The sequence below is a fragment of the Vanellus vanellus genome (genome assembly GCF_965231255.1).
Source record: "Vanellus vanellus genome assembly, chromosome: 2".
NCBI classification, from domain to species: Eukaryota; Metazoa; Chordata; class Aves; order Charadriiformes; family Charadriidae; genus Vanellus; species Vanellus vanellus.
The window spans coordinates 116500937-116528502 of record NC_138906.1 but is presented as its reverse complement, the minus strand read 5'-3'; the positions used below and the strand labels follow the sequence as shown (position 1 = coordinate 116528502).

At 42.6% G+C, this 27566-nt stretch overlaps 1 protein-coding gene across 1 annotated transcript; it reads left to right on the top strand.

Annotated features, from left to right (window-relative positions):
- The first annotated feature begins 14026 nt into the window (after positions 1–14026).
- Positions 14027–22838, top strand: LOC309669022 (myosin regulatory light chain 2, smooth muscle minor isoform). The gene is made up of 4 exons (XM_082479590.1): positions 14027–14104; positions 19545–19742; positions 19911–20072; positions 21128–22838. Exons 2-4 carry the CDS (start codon positions 19559–19561, stop codon positions 21298–21300), a joined length of 519 nt encoding a protein of 172 aa, XP_082335716.1. The 5' UTR covers positions 14027–14104; positions 19545–19558; the 3' UTR covers positions 21301–22838.
- The last annotated feature ends 4728 nt before the right edge of the window (positions 22839–27566 follow it).

Here is a 27566-nt window from a genome sequence, read left to right as displayed (position 1 = left end):
GATCTTCAAGGTTCTTTCCAACCTAAACCTTTCTATGATTCTATGATTCTATGATAATTAAGCCTATGTGTAAATGAAGGACTTGAGAAATTGGTCATATATTTTTGTAAGATACAACTGCTGGTGCTAGACAGAGGACAAGTGTCCCATCATTTTACTGTGATCTCTCTGTTGGCAGTTATTTCTAATTAACCTTACGCTTGTAGAAATTTGCACTCTTTTCCACCTCAGGGTACCAAAATGTTAGTCCAGCTAATAATTTCTAGTCATTAGTTTACTATCAACGTACAGTAAATTGCATCTGAATGGCAATTTGGATCTACAATGAGAATCGCAGATTCACAAAATAATTCAGGTTGGAAGATACCTGGAAGGTCTCTTGCCAAACCTCTGGCCAAAAGCAGGGTCACCTCTGAGATTCAGCTGTGGGATTGTCCACAGCTTGAGTTGGGTCTTGAAAACCTCCAGTGATGGAGACTGCACAACCTCCCTGAGCAACCTGTCCTAGCCCTTGACTATTCTAACAGCTGAGAGACAGAAGCATCATCCATAGATGCTCACAAATGTGCTGCTTCCCCTCCAGAATCATAGTTTGATTCTTTGTGTCCATTTTTTAAAAACTGTGACGTGATTCTGGCTCTACAGTCTGGTTTTTGAACTCCTCCAGATAACCCCAATGCACACAGGCTGCCAGCACTCTGAAAGTTGCAGAGTAACAACAGACCATTTGCAGGTTTGATGACAGATTTGTTTTAAAAATCTCTGCAGTTTAAACAGTTCTGTATTTTACTATTTTTACCAGTTTAAATATGTTAGGACCAAGGTCATCCCCAAAGCCAGAAATTTATCAATGGTAACTTATCAATGGCAATTTATCAATGGCACAAAGCAAAGTGATTTTGCTCCATTGCACAAGTTTCCAGTGTTTATCTGTGGATGCAAAGCTTTTCTTCAACCCAAGGACTGCCTTTTGACAGTGGCAGGCTCTGAAGTAGTTCTTAAGGGAATTTTTACATAGCAGCCTACTTGCCCAATTTTCCTTCTACTATCCTATGTCCCTATCTCATGCTTTCCAAGCTTTGCCTTACCCTGGAAAATCAGTGGCAGAGCTCAAGCCATTGAGCTGGGAGCATCTGAAGGGATGTAGCTTGTGAAAGCCTCGCAGGGGAACAGGCTTCCCTAAGTCAGTTGTGTGTTGTCAACAGAGGGGAGGTTTTTCCTAAGAACGCAAACCTTGACATCTGGATAATCTCTGGACGTAGCTCCAGGAAGGGTTAGTGCTGCATCACTGCTAGATTGTCATGAGGGCTTACAGAGTTACAAACATTTAATATTAGCAAGCACACGATGTCCAGAAACATGGTTAGGTCTTCAGCTGCATGTCCAGATGAAGGATGTGGACCTCAGAAGAAGGAAATCCTTTCCATAGGTTTTGAAAGAGCCGTATACCAACCCACAGAAGCTGACGTGACTTCAGGAGTTTAATGACCTGTATGAAGGAAGATTGGCCTCTTCACACTGGACAACGGCAAGGGAAAGCCACTGATAACAGTCATCAATGTTATAGACAAGCCGTCTGTATTTACCTTAAAACACTGAAAGCACTATGCTGTACAGATGTTGCAAACTGTGAGAACACAGAGCTGTGGCAAGGATAGGCATTTTAACATTTGAGTCTGCTCACCAAAATTGCTGAATAACATTCATTTTCAGAGCACAGCATCTCCAAATTATGTGTGTACCTAATAGATCAGTATTCTGAATGTAAGCTCAGACTAGCTAATCAACCACACAGTTATTAGCATAGATCAGTGAAAACTGCTGAAAGCAATATTGATATTCACAATCTCCAGCAAACAGAGCAATGCCTTATTTGTTTTTTAGTTTTTCTTTCCAAGTGTCAGATACCAGCATAATATTATTGCACTGAAAATAACTTGGAAGTAATGAGCAAACAGAAACCAACTGTACAATTCAGAAAGCTCTTTAGTTTCAGCCCCTTCTCAATACAAGTTCTTAACACAGGCTTGTACTGTCAAATTGATTTTGGGATTCAAATAGTTTTATCTAGGATAAGCAATTACCTGCGAAAGACACCTCTTAAGAATCCCAAAATACTTCAAGGAAGAAAGACTATATCTTAGGGCATTACTATTCAAGATGTAGTATTCAGGGAGTTTGTGAACAGCACTCAGTGGGTGAGCTGCATCTACACTAAATTAACAGCCAGCTTTTTGTAATGGTGGACTTAGAGTTCCTGGGGAACTAAAGATTCATTCAACATTATCACAACTTGAGCAGGCAGATGTAGGGCTGCCCAATCTGAATACAGTCTCAGGGAACGGTTCCGGCAGGGTCCGGGCACACCGGGGTTATCCTCTCCCTGCCTTTTCTACACTGGGATGTCTGTCCGTTCAGCCTGTCCATGGAGGTGGAGGCCGACAAGGAGATACGATGTAAGAGACAAATATGTGCAAGACTGACCAGAGAATATTGCACTGGAAATGTATTTCAACCTCCAGTCATCTAAGTCAAAATTTTAAACATTAGAATCCTACCACGTAACTGGCTTTGTAACTCTTCCTTCCTTTTTTCTCTCCTTTCCCTGTAGCACAATTAAGTGGAGATCTACTTCCAAAGTGCATTTGCAAACTATTTGGTATTTAAAGCTTTTCAGTCACAATCACTTTGCTGCTGCATAGTTACGTCTTATTCTGAAAATGGTTTCTCCTAGAGTTGGTTCAGCAGAGCAGGTCAGTATTAACTTTGCTGGCCAAGGAAGACGTAGCAACCTAATTCTCTCCAACTGGAAGGCTGGTGATCTTGCTTTGCTTGGGTTTCTCCTGCTCACCTAGTAAACATGCTACATGGGCAGGTTGGCAGCCATTCGCAACCTGCCTGGGATCTGGCTTTATGTCACAGAATGTCTTTCATTCTGGTGTCCTTATATACACTTCTTTTGTAATTAACGTTAGCTGTCTCCAGTTCAAGAAGCTGGAGAGATACCAGCATCCTGATTTTTGTCTTTCTGTGAGTCCCTGAGCTGTTGATAAGCGTATTGTAAAAATCTTAATCTGCATATGCCCTTAATATTTGATCCCACTGTTGCTGGTAGTGAGCTGGCAACGGGTTGGAAAAGTCCCTTTTGCCCACGTACTTTCTGGTTTTGAACTTCTTATAATAATAGTCCCTCCAGCACTCACCCCCTGTGTATTAAAACAGGGTAGATGAGTAACTCGGAGAACTACACACAGAGGGCTGTACTCTTTATGGATAGGCATGCACTCTACATGATCCTAAAATGCCTGCTAATATAATTGCAACACAATCCCTTTATCGCAAAAGATGCCGCTCTGCACGACCCATTACAATGCTAAACCCAACGGATATGATTCCTAATCTTCATATCTATCATAAGAAAAACAGTGGAAGGAAGATAGCCTCTAGAATTATTATCTCTACCTACATAAAGTCTTTGCATTAATTAGAAACACTCTTACAGATAACAGCATAATCATTGTAGGAATAATTAGAACAGTGATACGGACCCACAACACTCAAAGTTATTAGATAAAGTTAGCAGAGAGTGGAGTTTGGAGTTCATATGATTCGCTGTGCTATAAAGTTGATAACTACCCAAGGACTAAATGTGTACAGCAGAAAATATGGGGTGTAACTTTGTTTATTATTTATAGTCACAAGGAAAAACAGAGAGGAAGCATTTGTCCACTAGATGTGTGTGCTTTTCTATGAGATGATCCAAATTTGAGCCCATCTGTTGACCATTTATCACCTCCTGGCAGTTCTTTGAAGTTTAGCCACAGTTACTGTATTTGCTCTTGCAAAAAAGATTTATTTAAGCATTGCTTTAGCTCTGGCCAAAGAAAATTATAGTTTGCTAGAAGGGAGAGATCAAACTGAATAGTTCAAGCTTATTTTCACATTCTGTGGGTTTATGAATTAAAGTTTTATGTTACTTAACTTGCAGAGGCTAAAATTCCTGCAAGTTTCAGATTCCAATGGGATTTGGGGAAAAATTTATCCACACTGCGGGAATACAGCACTATCTGGGGACTGGAAACATATTATTCTTAAAGATTTTTGCCAGCTTTTTCTTGTATTTATCTATACATGATGAAGAGACAATTTTCATCATGACATTCAGAGACACCTTGACATTTCTAATACATCCATTTATCATTACATCTGCAGGTGTGAAAGTATCATTAAAATAAAATACACAATGAACATTTTTCAGCCGATATCAGATTTCTCTCATTTTGCCTACAGAAAAAAAAAAAGTCAACTTATTAAGCCTCCCACAGTACTTCACATTTCCCATCAACAAAAAAGCGCTGTGTTTTGGGGGTTTTGGAGCGGAAGGCTGTGTGCTGCTCCGACAGCGATCGCGGGCAGAGAGCTCAATCCTCAGCCCCCGGCTTTAAGCACGGGGCACGTCTGAGAACAGCCCTGCAAAAGGTATTAGTGGCTTCCCGACACAGGGCTGCTTTTCTGCTTACCCTCCTGCATCTGCTTAAAATTTTACTCTTTCGTTATAACTCCCTGGGGACTGTTACACTACCTGGCAGAGTAAATACAGAGGGAATACATCCCTTCCCTCTGCTCACGCCAGCAGGGGCTCGCGACCAAGCGCAGCTGCATAATGACTGCTAGAGGGTTAATAACAGCTGATGATGAGCTCCAGAAATTCCTGGTGGAGCAATTGCTTTTTTTTTCTTTTTTTTTTTTTTGCTGCTGGGTTGCTAATGAAGAGGGGAACGAGTCTGCCTGCCCGCAACGCTCAAGTGAGCAGTGTCTGGTCTGGTGCCTGCGCCGCCTGCCCTAGCAAGGGGGGTACCTCCCCAGGAGGGAGCGGGAGCGGTGGGACACCCAACCTGCCACAAGGAAGGTTGTCACAGGTCGTCACTGCTCAACACGGTCCCGTGTTCCCCCGGCAGCTGCTCCAGAGAAAGCAGTGTGGCTCAGGCAAGCAGAATCTGGTGGGAAAAGGGCCAGAGAAGGGCTTCGAAGTGGGAGCTTGTCCTTTTCTCTTCCTTGAAATCGCTACAAGGGGAGGAAAAAGGGAAAAAAGGATTTTATCACATCTGTCAGCTACCCCAAGGAATCCTTTTTGGGGTGCAGTATTGGGGGAGCATGGTCTGTCAGCACCTATTTTGCAATATGAGATACTCACAAGAAGACTGCCTTTAAAATGTGAATATCTAGTGTTCACGTGTGAATTTAAAATATAAATGTTTTTGGTTACCCCTACCATTTGCAATCAGCTCCCGTTCACTGTTATCACTCCAGAGCCGTGGGTCACATTACAGTTCTGGGTGGAGCATTTGGAAAATGATTATGCTTCCCCTTATCCCCACTTCCAGTTGGAGAAGTTGAGTCAAGTTACACATGCCATTTCACCTTATCGTCTGGTTTCTGGTGTCAAGGCTGCTTTCATGCGTAAAATGGCCAGAGACTTAATACTTTGTTTTTAAAGTTTTTAAAAAGCACAGGAGCCAGCTCTCTAAACAAGGGATTTTGAGACATCTTTCCAGCTCATCAATGGAAAAAAATTGTATTTCCTTCCATAGCTGGCAACAGGGACCTAGTGGAGTCCTGGGTGCAAGCAGAACATCCAGATAATGTTCGGTGGGATAGGCCTACAAACAGGACAATTTCAAAATATTTGATTTTAAAAGCATTTATGTCTTTGATCAATTTTTTCACAGTTCTTGTTAAGTCCTCATTAATTTTCCTATGCTACACAAGGGAGAGAACACGTTCTTAATCCTACCATCAAAATTCACATGTTTCTGTGGGGTATTCAGGTAGACTTCAACTCAGAAGCGTGGCTAGAGACAGAAGGTGTACCTAGAGCTTTGCAAAGCTGGTTTTAATTTGCAGTGTTCATTTGCTCATTTTTTTCATTGTAATTTGTTGTTTGTTCATTGCTGCCCCTGTGTTCGTTTCATCAATTCTCGCTGAAAAGAGTTCGAGTGGTAAGTCAGCTCTGGATCATCACGCTTACACAGGTACCTCTGTTGAAAACAAAGAGACTAATTTTGTTATACAAGCAGAAAACATACTTACCATAGATGATATTGATTACTATGATGTTGTACCTGTTATTGTGTTTGTAACTTTGATTGCAATCAAACAAAATGATTTCCATCCCAGAAAAAAAAATCTGAGCTTTTCATAAAATGAGCACACTGATTCCCAGGCTGGACCAAAACTGGAGAGGCTGCTCAGGGTTTCATCACAGGCGAAGTTGTGATGTCAGGTTTCACAGCGCTTTAACAGCTGTAATAAACCGAGCTCACAGGAAAGCTGCTGAAGCAACCAGAGCTTGGAAACACATCTGTAAGTTTCTGGTGACTGGGAAAAAGCAATTAACAGCAATGAAGCAGAGCAAAGAGGGGCTACTATATAGCAAGGAGACCCCCATTTTGTAAAATGTCCCACAATTTCTCCCATTAGAGGTGGGCAGAAGCTTGCTACAGGCATTTGAGGAACTCAGAAGGACCCCAAGCGTCACCCCGGAGCCTGCTGCATTCGTAGGGTCTTTCCCCTTCCTTTTCAGAGCACAGCAGGATTTAGAATCATAGAATCGTTAGAGTTGGAAGGGACCCTGAAGATCATCGAGTTCCACCCGCCCTGCCACGGGCAAGGACACCTCCCACTAGACCAGGCTGCCAAGGCCCCATCCAGCCTGGCCTTGAACACCTCCAGGGATGGGGCATCCACAGCTTCCCTGGGCAGCCTGTTCCGGTGTCTCACCACCCTCAGGATAAAGACTTTCTTCCGAATACTTAATCTGAATCTACTCTCTTTCGGTTTAAAACAGTCATCCCTCGTCCTGTTGCTACACTCCCTGATAAAGAGTCCCTCCCCAGCTCTCCTGTAGGCCCCCTTTAGGTACTGGAAGGCTGCAATAAGGTCTCCCCGGAGCCTTCTCTTCTCCAGGCTGAACACCCCCAACTCAGCCTGTCTGAACAGGAGAGGCGCTCCAGCCCTCTGTTCCTCTTCGTGGCCCTCCCCTGGACCCGCTCCGACAAACCGGCCCGATGTCACCCCCAGGCTGTCCCCGCCCGGGGAAGGTGTCGCACCCCGCCCGCCTCCCGCCTCCCACTCGGAGGAGGGGCGCCCCCTGCTGGCGACATCAAACGTGGCCGGCTCAAGGTCGGAATTCCAAACCCAGGTGAGTGTATCATCCTCCGCCTCCCCAGAGCCTGCAAGCAGGCGGCAGCAGCGCTGCGGGGCGGGTTTCTGGCAGCGAGGGGAGAAGGGAGCCGGCGGGAGGACGGACTCCGAGCCCCGGGAGGAGGCACCGCCGCGCTGCCTCGGGTGTGGATGGAGACTCTCTGCCCCCGGCTTTGTAAGGGCGGTAGGGAGAGGTAGCGGACTGCTGCTGTAAATAAAACAGACATCTTCCTTCCTGGAGCAAGGCATAATCGTAAGAGCGGTTTCATCCTGTGAGGAGAGGCTGAGAGAGTCGGGGTTGTTCGGCCTGGAGAAGAGAAGGCTCCGGGGAGATCTTATTGCGGCCTTCCAGTATCTGAAGGGTGCCTACAAGAAAGATGGAGAGGGACTTTTTACAAGGGCATGTAGTGACAGGATGAGGTGGAATGGCTTCAAACTGGAAGAGAGTAGGTTTAGATTAAACATTAGGAAGAAATTTTTCACTGTGAGGCTGGTAAGGCACTGGCACAGGTTGCCCGGAGAAGTTGTGGAAACTCCATCCCTGGAGGTGTTCAAGGCCAGGCTGGATGGGGCTTTGAGGTCTAGTGGGAGGTGTCCCTGCCCATAGCAGGGGGGTGGAACTCAATGATCTTTGATGTTCCTTCCAACCTAAACCATTCTATGATTCTGTGATCTTAAACCTAGTACAGTCAATATCCACGGCAATCAGGGAAATAAATAACCTGGAAAAAATAAAACATTTCTAGTACAAGCCATAAATAAATTACATGATGAGGATTACAACAGGGGCTTAACAAATGAAAGAATACTGCTGCAGAGAGTGGGGATGTCTCACCTGCCAGCCAAGGAGACCTGCGAGTCCTCACAGTCAGCACCATGGGAATTTGTCCATTCTGCTCCTGAACCCAATCTGCTCACACAGCATCCGCATCAGGTTTGTGCACCCCCAGTTACTGCACAACCTGCATAACCTGCCCACAGGCAAGTAAGGTGTGACAGAAGCTGTCACAGAGCAGAATGGGCATAGAGGATGGACGGGCCGCTATTCCTTTCACTTCCAGCGCTTGCAATGCCCAGTGTGTGGCTTGACTCCTTGCATCCAACATTGGCACCAGGTTTTGTCGCCAAATGGAAGCACAAATCTACTTCACATGTAATATAACACTACAAAATGAAAGAGAGGGATGCATGTGCAAGATTGTAGTACTGATCATGGCTGGAAAAAAGTAATGTAACCCGGGGAAAAAAGTAATGTAGCAGATAGAAATCTCTGGAAAGAACAAGAAAGATAAATACAAGATCTCATGTCATCCAGCATACCATAATCAAAGGTAACTGTATTTTTAATCATTACTTTGCAGTTATTTGCTGTTCAACAATACCAGAGAACTAACTCGGTACATAGACACAGCTGTTCAGTATGGACAGCCCACCAAAGTGCTCTTTTCTAACACTTCAAACACTTCAATAATTCCTCTTTCACGTGCCATCACTCATGGCCTCATGGTGCAGGAGAATGGTGGCTCAGCTTAGCCAGCACTTTTGTTTGATTTGTTCTCAAGTGTATTGACATCACTTGGCATTTTCAAAAAGTTTCTTTACTTCAGCTGTGAGTGGGACACCTGAGTTGTGCGAGAAGCAAACGGACAGTGAGGATAAAGCAGCTCAGCCTGCACGGGATGAGCAAGCAGCAGCACCTTTGACTTCTCCACAGGCACATATTCACGGGTCAGTGAGGTGCAGGGCCATATTCCCATGCTAGGAATGCCCTAGGAATGGCCCCACCAGGCTCGCGATGTGGCACCCGCCTTCTACCTGCTGGAATTGCACTTAAGTAAACTCCTGTCAGCCACTGTAGCGTGGAAGACGCGCATTGACTGCTGGAATTGATAACAAGTTAGAGCATGTTCCTTCTTTCCTGACTGTCAGTATTGGCGATTCCCAGAATGTAACTATAGTCCAGCTTCCTTGGTTTATTTTATTTAATAGTCAGACTACACTATTTTTTACCTAACTAAATACCATAAAATAATGCATTCTCCTGACCTGTGTTGCAAATGTATTAGGTAGTAGTTGTTGTTGTTATTATTATTATATTCTGTTATTGTTATTATATTCTGTTATTGTTATTATTTAACTATTTTGGTAATTGTTTCACTTCTAGACAAAGAAAATAAAACATTTGAAAAGCATTTGACAAATTGCTAAGTTTGACATATGGTTAGAGTATGTAAAACATCTGCTTGAGGACAGTGCTCACCTTTGCTTTCTCTCCATGCTCTAGGTACCACTGAGCTGTCTGGAGTTTTGTTATGAAGCATGAGCTTCATTAAAGTATGCACTTCATAAGTTTGCTTCTCCCGATAAAATGCATCCTCATAGAATAGACATGCTGATGACGTTCTGACCCTTTGCTTCCATATAGCCAGTATTTTGCTGGCTACAGACTCATCTTGGTAAGTTGATATCATTCATTTTAGGCTGCCGTTGCCAGCCTGGATTGCAATACGATAATTTCCATGGAAGGGAATCGCATTGTATGTATGGGGAAAATACCAATCTACACGCAGGGTAAGGTATTACTGAGAGTGAGAAGTTCCCCAAACGTACATAGAAGGCAGCAGTGGAGAGCCTTACAACAGTGGAACGTGAAAAGATATGGAAGATGCAAAATGTGATGATGCCAGTGATCAAGCAAACACAGGAAAGCAGACCCTTCCCCAGACAAGCCACCGCAGATGAGTTCCCAAGCAGATTGCCTGCTAGACAAGAGAGGAGACTGGTTGCTCTGTTAACACTGTATTTACTGTGATGAGACTATCCACCCATACAAAAGAGACACCAACCCAGAAGGATGAGCCTAAGTCTAGTGTATATTCAGGACAGAGTTTAAAAGCAGCCTTGGAAAACTTCCTTTAGGGACCTCTGGCATCTGAGGAAGGAGCAGGTAAGTCACTTTAAGGTAGATTCTGAAGTTATTTAGGTGTCCAAAGATTGGAAGCTTGTAGGAGTTTTGGAAATGTGGAAGCTTCCAAATTCCATTGAAGGCAGACTCCGAAACTACTTACCTACTGAAAATCCTTTTACATTCCCAACATTCTTTAGAATTTATGTATCACTGGTTGTCTAGCCCACCGTCACTTCAGTTTCATCATCTGCAAAGTGGAACTCACGACGCTTTTATACTGTCTAAAGAAGTTTAATGAGAGCTAATGAAGAAGAATGTTACAAATTAATCATGTATTTTTTAATAACTGGTTAATTATTTTTTTCTGAAAACAGGATTGCTCTTCATGAATCAATGTTACTGCCATCTGTATTTCTTAAAGATGTCTGAAATCTTGTAAGTCTCTAAATTTCTCCCTACTCTCAAAATAAAAGGTTGCATACCTTTTCCCATTAAGAAATTATTCAGAAAAAAAATATTGTGACAGGTCAGTGGGCAATAAGGTAAACTCAACTATGATAATTTAAAGTATAGGCTGAAGTCCTCTGTGGTTAGTCAATGTATTAAGTATTACTCATTATGTTAAATATTAAACCAGGCAGCTACTCATAGCCAGACACTTCAGACACAGATCCCAGGTACAAAGGCTTATCCTGACAGGTCTTCCTACTTATTCATTATTCACATTTTAGCCTTTGATTGTTGTTTTATTCATACATTTTCATTATTCCAGTTTGGGGTAAGCTAAAATATTGTTTTAGAATAGGTCATTAAAATAAATATGCTTTTAAATCATCGAGTTAGTATTGTATCACATTTTGAAGGAAGAAATTAGGAAATCATTGTTATCGCATATTATTTATTTCGTTGTTGGATAAAAATATAATCTTTAGGATAGATAAAGATTCCCCTTCCTGCTCTTATCAAGGCTAACTCTGTTCGATTACATGTCAGTTTTGCCACTGACTCCAGCAGTAGAAGTAGTGGACCCCAGAAACATAAGAAACACAGCTTGAAAAAAAAGTAGTTAGGAACAGGCACGAATTTCGTATGCAGCAGGAGGAACGACCCATTTCTGGGTCACGAGAGGAAAGGTTGTCTCCACTTCCACGTCGTAGCTGCTCTGTGACAGGAACCCCTGCGCTCGGGGCGCAGTGCTGCCTGGTGCCGCCTCCCCAAGCAGGCGGCCTGCAGCATCCCGCCAGCGCACCAGGGAAATGCAGGAGATGTGACAGAAGCCACCAGGCTTCCCTATAAATGAAAAACACCACCAGCAGCACCAGCGACATGGAAAACTGTGCAAGCAGGAGACCTTTTTCCTGACTCCAGAGCTGGGCGGAGGAGATGTTCCCCTGGAGCTCCCCAGCTCCCCTGGCCAGGGGAGCCCTGGGCAGCACAGCCTGCCCGTCCTGGTTTGAGCGACATAGGATTAATTTGTCCTTCAGTAATTTTCCTTTTCAGTAAGGTCTCTTCTAATGCTTGGAAAAGTTGCATTTTTAGAAGACTCTAGTGTCTGAATTTGTGAACTTATTTGCTCTATAGCCAGCTGTGGTATGTGGGTTTAAAGGTCTCAGTGTTTTTCGAGCTCACCAGGTGCAGGGATGAGGAGGAACGAGACCCGGGCACTTGACCCAAGCTGGCCAACAGGATTATTTCATACCATGAATGTAACATGCAATATCCATTAGAAAGTTTGCTGAGGAGTTTTTCTCCTCCTTGAGGGCTGCAATCCTGAGAACTTCTTGCCCCAGGGCCAGACCCCTGAGCCTTTTCCTTCCTCCTGAATCCATATCGCTGGCAGTGTCCCACATTTGCTGTCCACTGCTGGGACAGCTTCCTACTGACAGAATTGGCTAACTATAATCCTTGTATATTTTATATTGTATCAGGATCAATATTGATTCTTTAGTATTATTAATGTTAATTGTGTAGTCTTATTCTATTAAATCTGTTTATATTTCAACCCCTGGGTTTCCTTGTTTTTCCTGATTCCCCTTTCCAGGTGGGGACGGGTCATCGGGTGATAGAATAATTGTCTAAATGACAATAAGTTGTGGTGGGTTTTTCAAATCATAACACCGTCATGGCCACCTGCCTGCTGCATCCCTCCATCACTCAGATAAGTTTTGTTTCCCCCAATTAAGTCAGATACCTGAGGCCTCTGGCTGCCTGTTACACGTGCTGGCATTGGCCATGGCGAGTAAAAATTATTCCAAGATAGGAGGACAGACAGACAACAAACCAGCATAAGCCCTTCTTCTTAGGTGCCCTGCTTTGAGGTAAAACAGAACCAATTTTCTGTTCACTAATTTTACTTTGCAGTTAAGCCTCTTCTAACTAACTGAACCCTCTGAAACTCTTTGAAATTGAGAGCATAGTGTGGAGACACTGTTTGTTCTCAGAATGATAAGACTTGATTAGCTGTAATTTATGCCGAGGAATGGTATGCAGAGAGGTTCAGTTTATATGTATTGCTATAACAGCCAAGGGCAGCCAACTTTGTTATTTGCCCCGTTGGAGGGTCGGAAGCAGAAAAGCATAGAGGGGTCGCACCTGTGGGGAGGAGTGGGCAGGACAGGAGACCCTAACCTGACCAACGGGGTATTCCATCCCATCTGCCTCATGCTCAGTGTAAAAACCGAGGGATCAAAGGGTCAGCCTCTTTCTTCAATAACCAATGTGTGACGAGGACTCTGTCTGTTTGTCTTCCTTGCATCCCAATCCGTGCGTTCCTGAATCTACATCTGGAATCCAGTTCCTGTCCATTGCTGAGTCCAGTGTGGGGCTTTCCCAGCGCCTGCTGGTGACATGATCATTATCCTGGGAGCTAGATATGGTTTTGTATATATTGCATACCTTTCATTATTTTATTTTTATTATTTTATTAATAATTTAATTAAAGTAGTTTAGCTTCTTCTAAACTCTGAAGTCTCTCCCTCCCGTCTCTCCTCGGAGAGGTGGTGGTGTTGGGCACCTCTCGCTCCCCTCAGTGGCCAGTCCGGCCCAAACCACACCCTTAGGAAACCAGGCCCGACGGGCGGCCACATTTACTGCCTCTGAACCCAAGACAGACTTGTTAATTAACTTGTTAACAACCTTCCAGCTCGACGGGCTCCATGGGTGGTCGTTGTGACGTCCTGCCCCCCCCTTCACCCCCCCGCGCACACACGGCAGCGTCCACGGAACGCGCTTTGATGTTCGGCCGGGTCGGTGACCGCCTCCCCCACCCCACCGCACGGCCCTGGAAGAGCCACAGACGTTATCCACTTCTTTTCCGTCAGAACTCGGGCACAGCTGAGGGTTGTGACGCTTTATGAGGCAACCACCACTCCAACTGCAAAGCGGTCCCGGGAAAGGCGGTTGGGAACGACCGTTGGGTGCCACCACGGAGAGCGGGAGGGAGCCGCGGCTCCCGGGGAGGGGGAGACAGGGGGCGGGACGGGGAGATAAGGCCTCGCCCAGCCCAGCCCCGCCCCGCCCCGCCCCGCCCCGCCCCGCCCCGCCCCACCCCACCCGTCGCCGCGAGCCGGGCGAGCAGGAAACTCCCGCCGTTACCTTACAAGGGCAGACGCGGCGTTGTCTCCGCCCCCCCGGCCCTGGAATGCGGTGACCGCACCGGGCTGTACCAACGCGGGGGTGGGACGGGGAGGGGAGAGAGGCCGAGCCCGGGAACTTGACCTCCCCCCTCCAGAGGAGGGTCGACACCCCTGTGAAGAAACGCGAAACACACAGTCGCCATCAGTACCTTTCTCTTGGCACGGTCTGTGCCGTCGAAGCTACGAGTCTCGTCGCCACCCGCCACCGTCCCCCCCGCCTCTTCTCACAGATGGTCTCGCCCACGCCTTCCTTCCTCTGCGCCGGCGGGGCGGCGGCCCTGGGCTCTCCGGAAGTGCTATTGCCGCTGCAGCCGCTCCCCGCCGCGCTCGGACGAGGAACCTCTCCCGCAGCCGCCAGGTGAGGTGGGGAGGGGGGACGGGACGCCACGCCAGCGACCGCCCGTGGCATCTGGAGCCGGGGATAGGTGAGGGGTGCGGCGAGCCGGGGGCCGCTTGCGGCGTCGCTCGCTTCGGGGACAGCACCCCCCTGCCCCGCCCTCGCCTCGCCGGTGCCGGGCCCAGGCTGGAGCGCCGCTTGCCTCAGCGGGGAGCCGGCCTGGGGAGCGATACACCGGGGCTGTTGCTGCGGGCACAGGCGGCAGTAGCGCCTGTGGGCACGGGCAGCCCGCCGGTGAGGGAGGGGCTGCCTTCCGGCCGCTTCGGCCCTTGCCAGCCGGTTCCCCGCCATTGTTAGGAGCAGGGGAAGGGCTGGTCTGAAGGCTCCTGCGGTTGGAAGAGGTTAAGATGGCAGGAGGGGTCGTGAGCCTGAGTTTGTCCGGTCCTGTTTGCGTTTTGAAGTAGTTACGGCCGCAACAAAGCCCTCGGGGACAGTTCATGGTGGTTTCTGCTCTCCAACTTACAGACAGAGGCTTTGTTGAGTCACAAAATCTAGGTTTTGAGGCAGGTTTGACTCCTGTACAAGGGCTTAGGGAAAGTTACTAATGAGGAGCGTATTAAGATGGCTTTCAGGACTAGGTGAAGTTGCATAGGGTATTTATTTTTTTTTGTCCCCCGAAGTGTGATCTGCTCTTTATGGACCGTTGCCACAGATGTGCTGGAGTGCCTTGGTCTTGTCATCCCTTCCTGCTGCCACCCAGACTGTGATGGATGAGTGGTGGTACTGCGTGCTGTGATTGGTTACATGGAGAGAACTTGGGATTTAGATTTGAGGCTGACTGTTGCATTTGATGATTTAAGAGAAGATGACTACTCTATTTTAGTTTAATAAAGTTCCCAAGTAATTGACAATGTTAAAATAAAATATTCAATACTAAATTTTATGTAGAGACTTTATCAGATGTGGGGTTTGTGTTGTGCTGGGCTTTTTGTTTGTGTGTCTTTTTTTTTTATTTTGATTGATAGACATTCATAGTCATTATAAAACAACTGTTGAAACACAAAGCTGTTCTCTGAAGCATAACGTTTGTTCACTGCCTCTGAACAAAGCAAACTTGCACCACTGTTAGCAGGTTGTAAAGTTTCACATCTTACTGTCTAGCTCAAGCTCTTCAGTTGCTCAGTTGTGGCTCCTTCTAGGGCTCGTGTTTTTTTCCCAGAGGTAAGGAGTAGAAGATGACTTTCTGTGCTTCTGTAGTTTGATATCCATTGCTATTGCTCAACTAAGCAAATGAATGTATGGCACAGTGCTGTTACTACCTCTCTAGTCCAGTGGGTGCAATTTATTAATTTTTTTAATATGTGAAAATCTTCCTAAATAAAGGTTATGTTTTTTGGAAGTATTTTATGGTAAGTTTTAAAGGCAAGATCTTACTTTAGAAGTTCCTTAAACAGTTTCTAAAATAAGGCTGAGACAATTCAGTGCATCGTAGCATTAAACAGACTAAACCTGCCTATCATGACCTGTACTATCTAATGTGAAGTATTTCCATTTTTTATTTACTGAAATTCTTCTATGCCTATGCTTACCCTATTTCATTATAAAAGCATGATTTAAACCCACCAGGTCATTTTTTTGATCAGATGAAATCCTATTTTCTTGAAAAGTGGGATAGTGCTTGACTCATATCAGGTTCACTCTTACTCATTACATCACTCACTGTTGTACACAGAGAGATAACACTAAGTCTAAACACTTTGAACAACTTCATCATAAATTGATCTCTTTGGCTAACTGGATTGATGTCCTTGTTCTTCTGAATGTATTTCCATTTATCACCCTCTTTCTAATAGTTTCCTAGCACTGAGTGCAGTATTTCATAGAATCATTTAGGCTGGAAAAGACCTTTAAGTTCATCCAGTCCAAGCACAAACCTGACACTGCCAAGTCCACCACTAAACCATGTCCATAAGTGCCATGTCTACGTGTCTTTTAAATACCCCCAGGGATGGGGACTCAACTACTTCCTTGGGCAGCCTGTTCCAGTGCTTGACAACCCTTTTGGTGAAGAAATTTTTCCTGATACCCAGTCTAAACCTCCCTTGGTGCAACTTGAAGCCATTTCCTCTTGTCCTATCACTTCTTGCTTGGGAGAAGAGACCAACTCCACCTGGCTACAACCTCCTTTCAGGTAGTTGTAGAGAGCGATAAAGTCTCCCCTCAGCCTCCTTTTCTCCAGACTAAACAACTCCAGTTCACTCAGCTGCTCCTCATAAGACTTGGGCTTGAGACCCCTCACCAGCTTTGTTGCCCTTCTCTGGATGCACTCCAGCACCTCAGTGTCTTTCTTGTAGTGAGGGGCCCAACACTGAACACAGTACTCAAGATGTGGCCTCACCAGTGCTGAGTACAGGGGGATGATCACTTCCGTAGTCCTGCTGGCCACAGTATTCCTGATATAAGCCAGGATGCCTTCTTGGCCACCTGGGCACACTGCTGGCTCATATTCAGCCAGCTGTTGACCAATACCCCCAGGTCCTTTTCCGCCAGGCGGCTTTCCAGCCATTCTTCCCTAAGCTTGTAACGTTGCATGGAGTTGTGACCCAAGTGCAGGACCTGGCACTTGGCCTTGTTGAACCTCATACTGTTGGCGTCAGCCCATCAGTCCAGCCTGTCCAGGTCCCTCTGAAGAGTCTTCCTACCCTCAAGCTGATCAACACTCCCACCCAACTTGGTGTTGTCTGCAAACTTGCTGAGGGTGCCCTCGATCCCCTTGTCCAGGTCATTGATAAAGATATTAAACAGAACCAGCCCCAATACTGAGCCCTGGGGAACATCACTTGTGACTGGATGCCAACTGAATTTAATTCCATTCACCAACACTCTTTGGGCCTGGCTGTCCAGCCAGTTTTTGTACCATTTCAGGCATAGCTGCACTACACTTGGGCTGAAAGGCACTACAGTCTTGTGAGACCTAATGTTTCTCTATATGCAGGCTGACAGGTCTCTTCAAGTGAAAGAGTTGTGCTGTCTGTATTCTGCGTGGCTGCCTCCCAAGCCCCGTTGAGAGAAACTTAGAAAATAGTAATGCAAGCATGGGCAAAGTTTTCATCTTCTGTAGTATGATATTTTGATATGGCAATCTGCTGAACAGAATTACAAAAGAAATGGGCTCTCTTCCCACCATGTATAGCTGCAGTCAGCAGTGGTTTGCTCTTGTTATTGTCTCATCTTGATTAGGATTGAATTGTACCTTAGAGAGTTGCGGGTAGTGGCTTGCTGGGAGCACTGCCTTGCAGCATGTGCAAAGTAAACTTTTTTGTTTATTTGTAATAGGCCATATCCTGAAAACTATAAATTATTTCAGAGAACAGTTATTAACAGATACAGTGTAACTCTATTCTGGGTAGTGGAACTTCTAATCAATAATTCAAAGTTTAACAGTAATGAGTGTTTTTATAGAGGTAAGAAAAAGACTGAAGTTATGCATAACCCTTGAGTGTAGCTTGAAAGCAAACTACCTTTGTCAGCTGTCTTCATAAATATCTAGATGTCAGGAGTTTATATTTATTTGCTGAACTGTTGTTGGAGGCCAAACATCTCGGATAGCTTGTGGTTAGTGAATGCAATGAAGAGAACTTCAGTGTTCTTGAATGATGTGTAGTTGCATTTCATAGGCTATTTTTAGTTCAGGACATAATGGGTTTTTTTTAATACGTCAGAAGAACGTTGTATATGCATGTAGGATTTAAAAGTGTGGAATTAGCAAGCGAAATCAGTAACACTGTTTGTAGAAAGACTGAGAAGGACATAACCATGGAATATCCTTTTATGATCCAGATGCTTGGTACAGCATGTCCTGTATCTGATACAAAGCAAGGTAAAATGTCTTTAATTAAAAACAAGAAACTAACTGTTTTTTTTCTTGAGTATTGGATTAATTGACTATGTAAGGGAGTAACTGCTTAATTTTACTCCCTTTTTTAAGTTAGTGACTTCAGTTTTGCATTTCAGAAGTCTAACAAAATATAGTAACTTTAGGTGAACTATCTGAGAAACTATTAGAGCTGTGCTGTGACTCTGATTAGAACTGCATTTCTGACCAGGTAATTTTTTTTTAAAGTTAAAATTAATACTCAGTATAAATTTCAAATGTTGGCATTCTTGTGAATACAGGTGAAGCTTAAATTTGTCATCTTTCAGGACAATTGCTGCAGGTACTTCCTGTAAAATTCAAAATCAAGCACAGAAGGAATCTGGTTTGCACAACATTTGGTTTGGGCATAATAAAAGATTTTAGCAGCGTAGATTGCTTGCATTAGATTAAAGCATAGAAGTGTACGAGACTTCTAGAAACAACATTAAACAGGGTCTACCTTACTTTGATCCAATAGTAGTCTCGAGGTCTTTGTGTTTGCATTTCAGTGAATGACTCAGCTTTTTGTGTTTGTACCATCAACCATATTTGAAGACTAAATGTATCTTCTCAGCTAAAAAGAAGCAGTTAACTTGAAAGCCTCACTTCTACCCTGATTATATTAGTGTTATAACATGTAAACTACCACGTTTATTTCTTCATTTGACAGCTCAAGGGAAATTATTAAATTAGTATATTTGTGATACATGAAACTATGTAAAGATTCTAAGAGAATATATAAATGTTTTAAAGGGTTGATAATTTAAAAGAAACAATCTTCAGAATTTTAATACTATTACATCATCAGTTCATTTAAAAAAGAGTATGCTTGCATTTGCCGATGTATTGTGTAATAGTTCCATTGTGTAAGAGAATAGCAAGGTAGTGCTTTCGAACCATGTTAGTGTCCTTTTTCTAACACACACAATCCTCTAGCTGACTTTGAAAGCACTCTAGTAAGAGTTCTTTGGCAGATCTGTCTCCCAGCTCCAGTATCATACAATGATCTTCACAAAAACATTAGGTTCTTGTCAGGGTCATTCTGTGTTCTGAGACCTACTGTTCCTTTAAGAGCAGCTAATCTAACAAATAGATATTAACAGCCTAAAATACTCCCAAATATTAGTTTAGCATACTGCTTGATTTATTTAACCACTACATACTATGCTGGGTTAGCAGCCTGTATCCATCTATGTGATAGGTCAATAGTGCCTCCTAAACTGCTAAGTATGTAGTCATCTTAATTTGTGAAAGATGCAGATAGAGCATTGAATCAGCAATACAAGCACTGTGTGAGTTTCATTTTGGGAACTATGATTTGATTTGTTTTTTAATGTAGCCTGCTGTTGGCCTGAAAGACATTATACTTAATAGCAAGTGAAGTCCAAATTAAAGAAAATAGAGCAGGAGCTACTAAAATAAATGTGTAGTTTGTGGTATATGCTTATAACATGGAATTTGATATTCCTTTATCCATCTCTCCCCCAGGAACTTGCAATCTGATTTTAATAAGACTAAATCTTGGATATGTTTCTGTCTCCCTAGAACCAACAGCCAACATGTCTAGCAAAAGGGCAAAGACGAAGACCACCAAGAAGCGCCCACAGCGTGCCACTTCCAATGTATTTGCAATGTTTGATCAGTCGCAGATTCAAGAATTCAAGGAGGCCTTCAACATGATCGACCAGAACAGGGACGGCTTCATTGACAAAGAGGACTTGCACGATATGCTCGCCTCCCTTGGTAATGTCACTTTTCTGTTTATGGTTGCCAAGCAAACTTGTGCTATTAAAATTGAAGTACTGAGCTTGGGATAGCTTATGCGAGGTGTCCCAGTTTGTATTATGCTTTTCAGATTAAGTTTTCTTTTAGTTTGAAAGCTAAACTAACTATGAATCCCTTTACTTGTAGGAAAGAATCCAACGGATGAATACCTGGATGCCATGATGAACGAAGCTCCAGGCCCCATAAACTTCACAATGTTCCTCACAATGTTTGGTGAGAAGTTAAATGGCACTGATCCAGAAGATGTCATCAGGAATGCTTTTGCTTGCTTTGATGAAGAAGCAACAGGTATGTGGGTAAAATTACCATGTTGGGTGTATTACTTCTACTTACTTTTGTAACAATAAGTACTTGCATTCATAGAAGTGGTGATGAATTTAGCTCTGAATATTCAGATTTCTGCAAACTAAAAATCATGCCATGTATCCTCAGCAGCTGAAATTACTTTTTCAAACAGTATAACATTTTAAATCCGGAACTTCTGGCACTTTGGTTCTGTTGTTCAAGACAGGAGAAAGTAAAAAAAGATGTTCATCAGGAACCAGGGTCCTATATTTTTCTTAACTTAAAATTCAGCTTTGGGGCAACTTTTATAAGGGGAATCCTTGTCCTCAAAGTTGTTGTGCTCTTATGAAGAGCTTGTTTTCTGTCAGCGAGTTGTATCCACCATCCCTATGTTAAGCTGCACCTAATGGAGAAGAAAATTAATATAAGAAAAACCTTGTTTGACTCACAAGAGTGGTGATAGAAGGAATCACAATTTATATAAGGCTGCTTGTTTAATAAACAATGTCTTTGCAACCAGACTAGTAAATCTGAGTTTTGTCACTGATGTAAGATCAATTTAAAATTATTGAAATACGTCAAACTTCCATGTGTTTCATGTACTTGTTGAATATTGGTAGTCAAGTTATCAAGTTCCATCTCTTTTTTTTTTTTTAAGTGGTTTTCATTAAGAATATTCTAGACAAATGGATCCCCTTTGTGTAAAATGCACAGTTGTTAGAAGGCTCTCTACTACCAGGAGTATAGCCTTGCTGTTGGGAAGAAAGGCCAATATGTATACTGACAAATTCGTATGTTCTTTGAAACAACACAGGCAAATCATAAAACAGCCTTTACTTGAAGTAGTGAGACCATGCAAATTAACTAAGAGGCTTGACTTGATTGAATGTTTGTAATTATTTGGCAATTATAGTAATAGGCTTTAATGGCTTTTTTTTATTTGGCGACAAAGACTGTAGGTCTAATTGAAACAAAGAATTCAAACAAATTATCATCCATCTATTAGCAGATAAATGTAAAAACTTGTTTTTCTTATGTCCTCTTACGTTGTGTCCTAGGGTTCATTCAGGAGGACTACCTGCGAGAGCTGCTGACAACAATGGGAGACAGGTTCACAGATGAAGAGGTAGATGAGCTGTACAGAGAGGCACCCATCGACAAAAAGGGGAATTTCAACTACATTGAATTCACGCGCATCCTGAAACATGGAGCGAAAGACAAGGATGACTGAGCAAATCCCTAGATACCTGCAGATTATTTCTACTTTACACTTATGTTTATTTTTGAGGGTTTCTTCCTGATGGAAAGTGTTGCATGCATTTAGCTTTACAGCTTTTGCCTTTCTCAATGTATTTATCTATTCCAGGCCAATTAGGCACATTTGCACCTGTGTAATCAGACTGGAAGTGGGGAAAATATTGTGAGGAAAAGGATATGGGGACAAAGATCAATGGGCTTGATAGTCCAGGAAAATAATCTCAGTATTTCTGATTTATCTGGATTTTTACATTTTTGTAATAAATGCCATTTTGAAATAAAGATTGCTATATAGATAAAACACCTCAAATTCTTTCTTGAAGAATGACATTTCTATTATGCCTTTACAAATTCAGGTGTATTAATTGTATTTTACTTGCAATTGCAAGTCAAGCTAGAAAACTTATTTTCACGATGTTTTGTGCAGTGTCACGCAGTTCTGAAATGTTCCCAGCAGTATATGCTGGTGTCTTGAAAAATGCAGCTGTACAAATCTCTTATCTCACGTTTTTGAAGTGGGATGTGACTGGTGTAAGTAGTTAGTCAAAGAAATCGTTAGGGAAGATTTTAAAAATTGCCTCATGGCCAGCGGAGAACGCTTATGATTCTTAACAGATATCATGCTCAGCTTTTATTTCCTTTTAATATTGACAGGTTTTTTAGCAATATTTTAATGTCAAAGCTTGCATCCCTGTTTGCTAAATTTTTATGCTGGCAATAAGTAGGAATTAGGCATATTTTTTCCCTTCTGCTGAAGGAAGCTGGTATAAAGGAATCTGTCTCTGAGCTACAGTGTCTCTGCTGGCACTAATTAACAGCAATACATGGCCAGAAAACCTACATAAAGCTTTACTGTTCTGCAGCTTTTAATTTGCATGGGAGAATGTGAGCACAGTAGTTCTGAGAATTAACTTGGTAAAACTCTATACGTGCAAAAGTCCCCCTAATTTTTTTAAAAGATCATACATTTTCCTCAGCTATGTTGTTAACATGGCTTTTACGCAAGCAAGACTTACTCAGTCAAAACCAGCTGTGCTGATGCCTCAAACACCAAGAAAAGAGAAGGGTGGTTCTCTTAGTTCTTAGCATGATCGTGTCCTTCCGTGTGTCTCATTCTCTTGGATACTGCAAGCTGAAAAGCATAAGGGAAGTTTCTCTTACCTATGTATTTATCAATTGAAGTGATGACCTTATCCAGAACCATGCCCTTGGGGACTTAAGACCCCAAGGAATAGGGATTTTACTTCACCAAAGGGTTTGTAAAGGTTGTATGTTACAGCTTATACTTTTAGGAGGGTTTGTTTTGCTTCCTGTGTGGTAGCATAAAGGCTTGGTTACTTAATCTTGCTTGTGTTCCCAGTATGGCAGTTCTTGAAGATATTCTGGATCTAGCTTTAAGTTAACTTGACAAAGTATACTCAGTAGGCATACTTTGATTATTTTTTACTTTTTTTTTTTCTTCTTGGGTGGTTTCTTCGACTCCTGGGCTTAATTAAAATGAGTTTTCAGCCATTCTTTTGCCAATGTTGTGTTTTATCTGCTAACTGGAACTTAGCTTCAATTTTTCTCCTACCCAGACTATCTTCTCTGCTATACTACTTCAGAGTGCCACACCTGCTTCTTTTCTCAAAAGTTTGTCTTTAAACTATCTCAGTGCTCTTTGGTGTGGTTGCTGAGGTGTTTATTCATGGGATGCCTGCAAGGTTCCAGCAACAGCTGATTTTTCAATTTTTTTTTTTTTTTTAAGAAGGTAGTTTACAAGCATGTATGGAAGTTGTCACCTACACTTCCCATGTGACAAAGACAACAGTGTGGAGATCTAGGAAACACGGTCTTGTTGAAATGTTGCTAGGTAACATTAAGTCAAAGAACAGTTACACTGTCACTTCTTTAGACTGATTTTGTCACATCTGTGTAATTCAATATTGTGTGTGTACATGCAAGCAGGCTGCACTAAGGATAGATGCTAGACTATCTTGATTATTTTTTCCCTTTGAATTTCTAAATGGGGTAAGATTCAGATGATCGGTTTTCTTCTGTTATGAACACTGGGTCCCTCTTCCTGATCCTGCCTTCTCAGTAAATTTTAGGTGTTGGTATGTTAGTCATACTGCAAAACTGGCAGACAAGCCAGCTGCATTTTTCTTGCTGGAAAAAAGTTTTGAAGTAGTGACTTTAAAATCATAAATGTGAGTTACATAAAAAAGAATCTGGTATCCTCTTGAGCGTAAACTGCCCACTTCAAAATCTTTTGTACTGCTGCTCTTAATTTTTGAACAGCCAGATGAAATGTGGGACGTAGCTGCTTTGTTCCTTATGGCACTGTGTGGGTGCTGCTCTCTGATTAGGGTGTAGGGACAGGAAACTGTATTAAGGTACAGATACCTATTCAGGAAGTCATGTTATTGAGGAAGAACTTCCAAGGATCTTTGCATCTAACTGATGATGACCTTCCAAGTTCAGGTTTCCCTAGTACCTCTATTGTAATGTAGAAGACCACTTAACCTGTGAGTGGGCACAAACCCCTCAACTGCTGGAAGGCTATGGGACCTACAGACCCAGCCAAGAGACCATATAAGAGCATCAGATGCATTTTGTAGCTAGGCAGTGAGGAATGTCTGGACAGCTGAGGTTGCGTGCTGAGGGCTGTAGGGATGTGTCATCAATAATCCACTTCCAAAAATAAAAATAACTTTGGTCACTGAAACAGCTTAAAATTCTGATGACTTAGATTTACCATTTTGCATTCAAAATCTTGGAAGCTAATCTTTTCTCCCTTGGGGTTCACATATAATGGTCTCCAAGCTGCATGCCAGATGAAGCTTATGATGAAAAACTATTTTCATAGGCTGATGCATGCATTTAATAGTCTTACATCTACAGTGATATATAATGCCCTGTGAAGCACTACTGAAAAGCAGTGATTTATTTTACATGACCCATTTACCCTGTTCTGAGGCTACATCCGCAAAGGTCGAATTGAAGCCAAAGAGCTCTTGCAGCTGCATGCAAAATCTCCAAAGAGGACAATGCTTGTGTGAAGTGCTGCCAGTATATGCTTTCCTGCTTTATTTCCCATCCTCCTCTGACTGTTGCTGGAGGTATTTGTCATATGCAGCTTTACAACCAACTAGGGATACACTTGTTTCTGTTGTTTACAATGCATTTAAGCAAATAAAATCATCTTTTATCATGCAATGATCAGATGACTGAAGCATTTCACAATGTGAAGTCAGCTTAATATACTAGCTCAGCAACTAACTGATGTCACAGAGACAGAGGTGGTGTTCGTATGCTCTGAAGTAAAGGATCCATTTCACCACTGACCTAAGAACTATCTTTAGATCGCTTGTTTCTAGGATCACTATCTTATGTTGAGAAATGAAATGTAACACAGGGGCCCCATCCTGTTACAGGACATCCATCGGTAACAGTACACCTTTGTGTCCTGCCCACTGCATTGGTTCCAAAAGCTGGAAAATACCTGAAATCTTGTCATCACATTTCTCATGGCCACGGCCTTTTCTTGTCAGTAACATTACTACCTATCATTTGGTATGTTCTGCTGAACTTCAAATGGCAACAAATAGCTCTTTTACCACACTGAAAGCATTCAGACAATGTAAGTCCAAATAACGGGTGAGTAATAATCAGAGTCAGGAACATTTTGGATATCAGCAGTTAATCTGCCACTGGTATTGCCCGTGTATCCATGCTCCTATTTTGGCTTACTTACTTAATTTTTCAAACTCTACTGCCATTTTTAGATAACCTCCTCCTTTCAAAAAATGATTTAGAATACCAGTAACTCAGAAATGATATTATAGAAGCCGGGAACAATACAGAGGCAATCAGAGATCAGCAAATGCCTCTCAAAATGCAGCTTAAATGTAAGTTATCATGAAATGTTGAAAAGCAATACCTACCGGGGAAAAAAATAAGTTCCACACAGCTCATTTTTGTTGTGCTCTGAGCAGCAACTCCATAGAGATCACTGTTTTCCTAAACTTTTGATATATTAGATAGGAAACTTTTAAGAAAAAAAGAGGCTGATCCTCCCATTTTCCTCTGCAGCCTGTGTGCCTGTACACATACTGTTCCTGGGACCACTCACTTTGTGTAGGAGGAAACTCAGTTGCTGTGTGCAAAGTGCACAGGCTGCTGCAGTAGCACATCCTTCACGAATCCCTGTGCTAGACTTTTAAAAAAATAACTTGTATTGCAAATTTCAACAATACAGAGAGAAATACTGCCAAGGAATCTTCTGAGACCAAATGTGTGATATTCCCTAGAGAACAGATCATACATAATAGACATTGCATCACAGGGTTTAAGGGGTCATGCAGTTTGCTGGAATGTAGTATATCTAAGGGAAGCTGTTTACGTGTGTCTCAGAAGCATGTGATTAACAGGAAAGCAGGAAATCAAACTACCTCCTGGAAAATCCCAACTGCTTGCTGCGCACAGACTCCTCTGACATGCAGCTGTGATTCCGTCCCTTAGTAAACCAGCCTTGCACTGCGATAAAGTTTGGGAGTCAGTTACAAATACTACAGGATTAGGCAGGTCAAGACTAACTTTAATATCCGTGCAGAAAGGAGCAGAAGGTGCATGACAGCAGCATTCATTTTAGCATGCTTGTAAGCTGCCGCTGTTCAATTTTGCAAGGTTTATTTAATCCTTAATTTGTAATTTCCTCACTTTGACTATTTTAGGGTATCAGTGAGTACAACCTCACAAAATATTGAACTACATTTTGTTTGTTTGTTTGTTTTTTCCTTATGAATGTTGTGGACATAGCTCCTTGGGACTTAAAAGACAGCATTTCACAATAATTTCCAGCCTCTGTCTAGCATATTCAAGTAAGTGGGGGTAAAATGAGGTCTGCAAGCCCTTAGTATTTGCTAAAATAGAGTTGTCATGAGACACAAGTAACTTGAGCCTTGACTGAGCACTGGATCTAACAGATAACTGTTGTTTTTTTCTCTATTGAATTCTTCTTCCTTAGCTGTGAGCTAACCATCTCTAACGCAATAGGTTTTATACTGGTAACATATTACCACCCCACAAGAAGCATGTTGATTTTGAAAGTGCTCCACCAGCCAACCAAACTTGCATAGGCATCAGCTAATCAGAAAACTGATAACAGCTTGCTTTGTATGTCAAACACCTGACTAAATAAGTTCCTTCTTGTTTTCTGGGTATGTTTAAAAAAAAAAAAAAAAAAAATTTTAGGCCTTCGGCCAAGCATTGAGCACATTTCATTTCCTTCCTTATTTGAACATACACATTGACAGATAGACACAAACACTAATTTAACATGCGAGGAGAAGGCACGTATCTATGTCCTTAGTTTAGCAGAATTAATTAGATGTGTTTGAAAGACTGAAGGTCTCTCTTCTTACTAAGGAATTTCTTATCAACACTTATTTTTGCATTTCACTGATAAACATTGTGGAACCACTGTGTCTGGCAATATTTGTGTTTAAAACTATTGCAAAAAGGGGGGAGAAACCCACAAAGATTTGGCTAAAATTATTGCAGTTTACCAGCTGGGATAAAAAACAATGGACATAGAGCACAAGTGGCAGTACAGTGACTTCTTTATCATAGAGAAAAGGTAACAAGGGACAAAAACCTGGCAGAAATCAACAGCCCAAGATGTACTTCTTAAATTTTTCTTTATTTTGAAATTTGTGTTCTTATACATAAAGGACTTTGGACTTGGGAATGCAAGTCTTGTCTGCTGAGTCCAGTCCCTTGATACTGTGTCACATATGTTTCAGCGCCTATACGTACAGTGATTGAGCTGCAGATTTAAAAAAAATATATTGGGGTTTTTCTTTTTCTCCTGTTTTACACCACTTCAGAGACTGACTTTATTTTATTTATATTCCATTACATTTCTCTGCTTTGTCCTTGGCCTTGGCATATCATTGTCATATAAAGCGCTAGAGAACTTACGTTCTCGCCTTTTCCTCGGCTATGCATGCTGGAAGTTACCAGAAAGTCAAAACAGAGCTATTTCTTATTTTCAATATTGAGAAAGAATATATCTTTTTTTCTCTAGGCTCTGGTGCATTCTCTGAGAGCCTTTACCTTTCATGCTTCAGCATCGATACTGTGGCAGGGACCATCTGGGAAAGCAGTAACTTACTCTTTTTATTGATGAGGTCTTTGAATGAAAACAGGGAATACCCTGCAGCTGGTTAGAAGTCTTGCTCTGAGGCCCTCCAAGAG

Coding starts and splice junctions, on each gene's coding strand:
- LOC309669022 (XM_082479590.1), top strand. CDS start 19,559: ATGTCTAGCAAAAGGGCAAAGACGAAGACCACCAAGAAGCGCCCACAG. Junction 19,743..19,910: donor CGATATGCTCGCCTCCCTTG/GTAATGTCACTT, acceptor CTTTACTTGTAG/GAAAGAATCCAACGGATGAA. Junction 20,073..21,127: donor CTTTGATGAAGAAGCAACAG/GTATGTGGGTAA, acceptor GTTGTGTCCTAG/GGTTCATTCAGGAGGACTAC.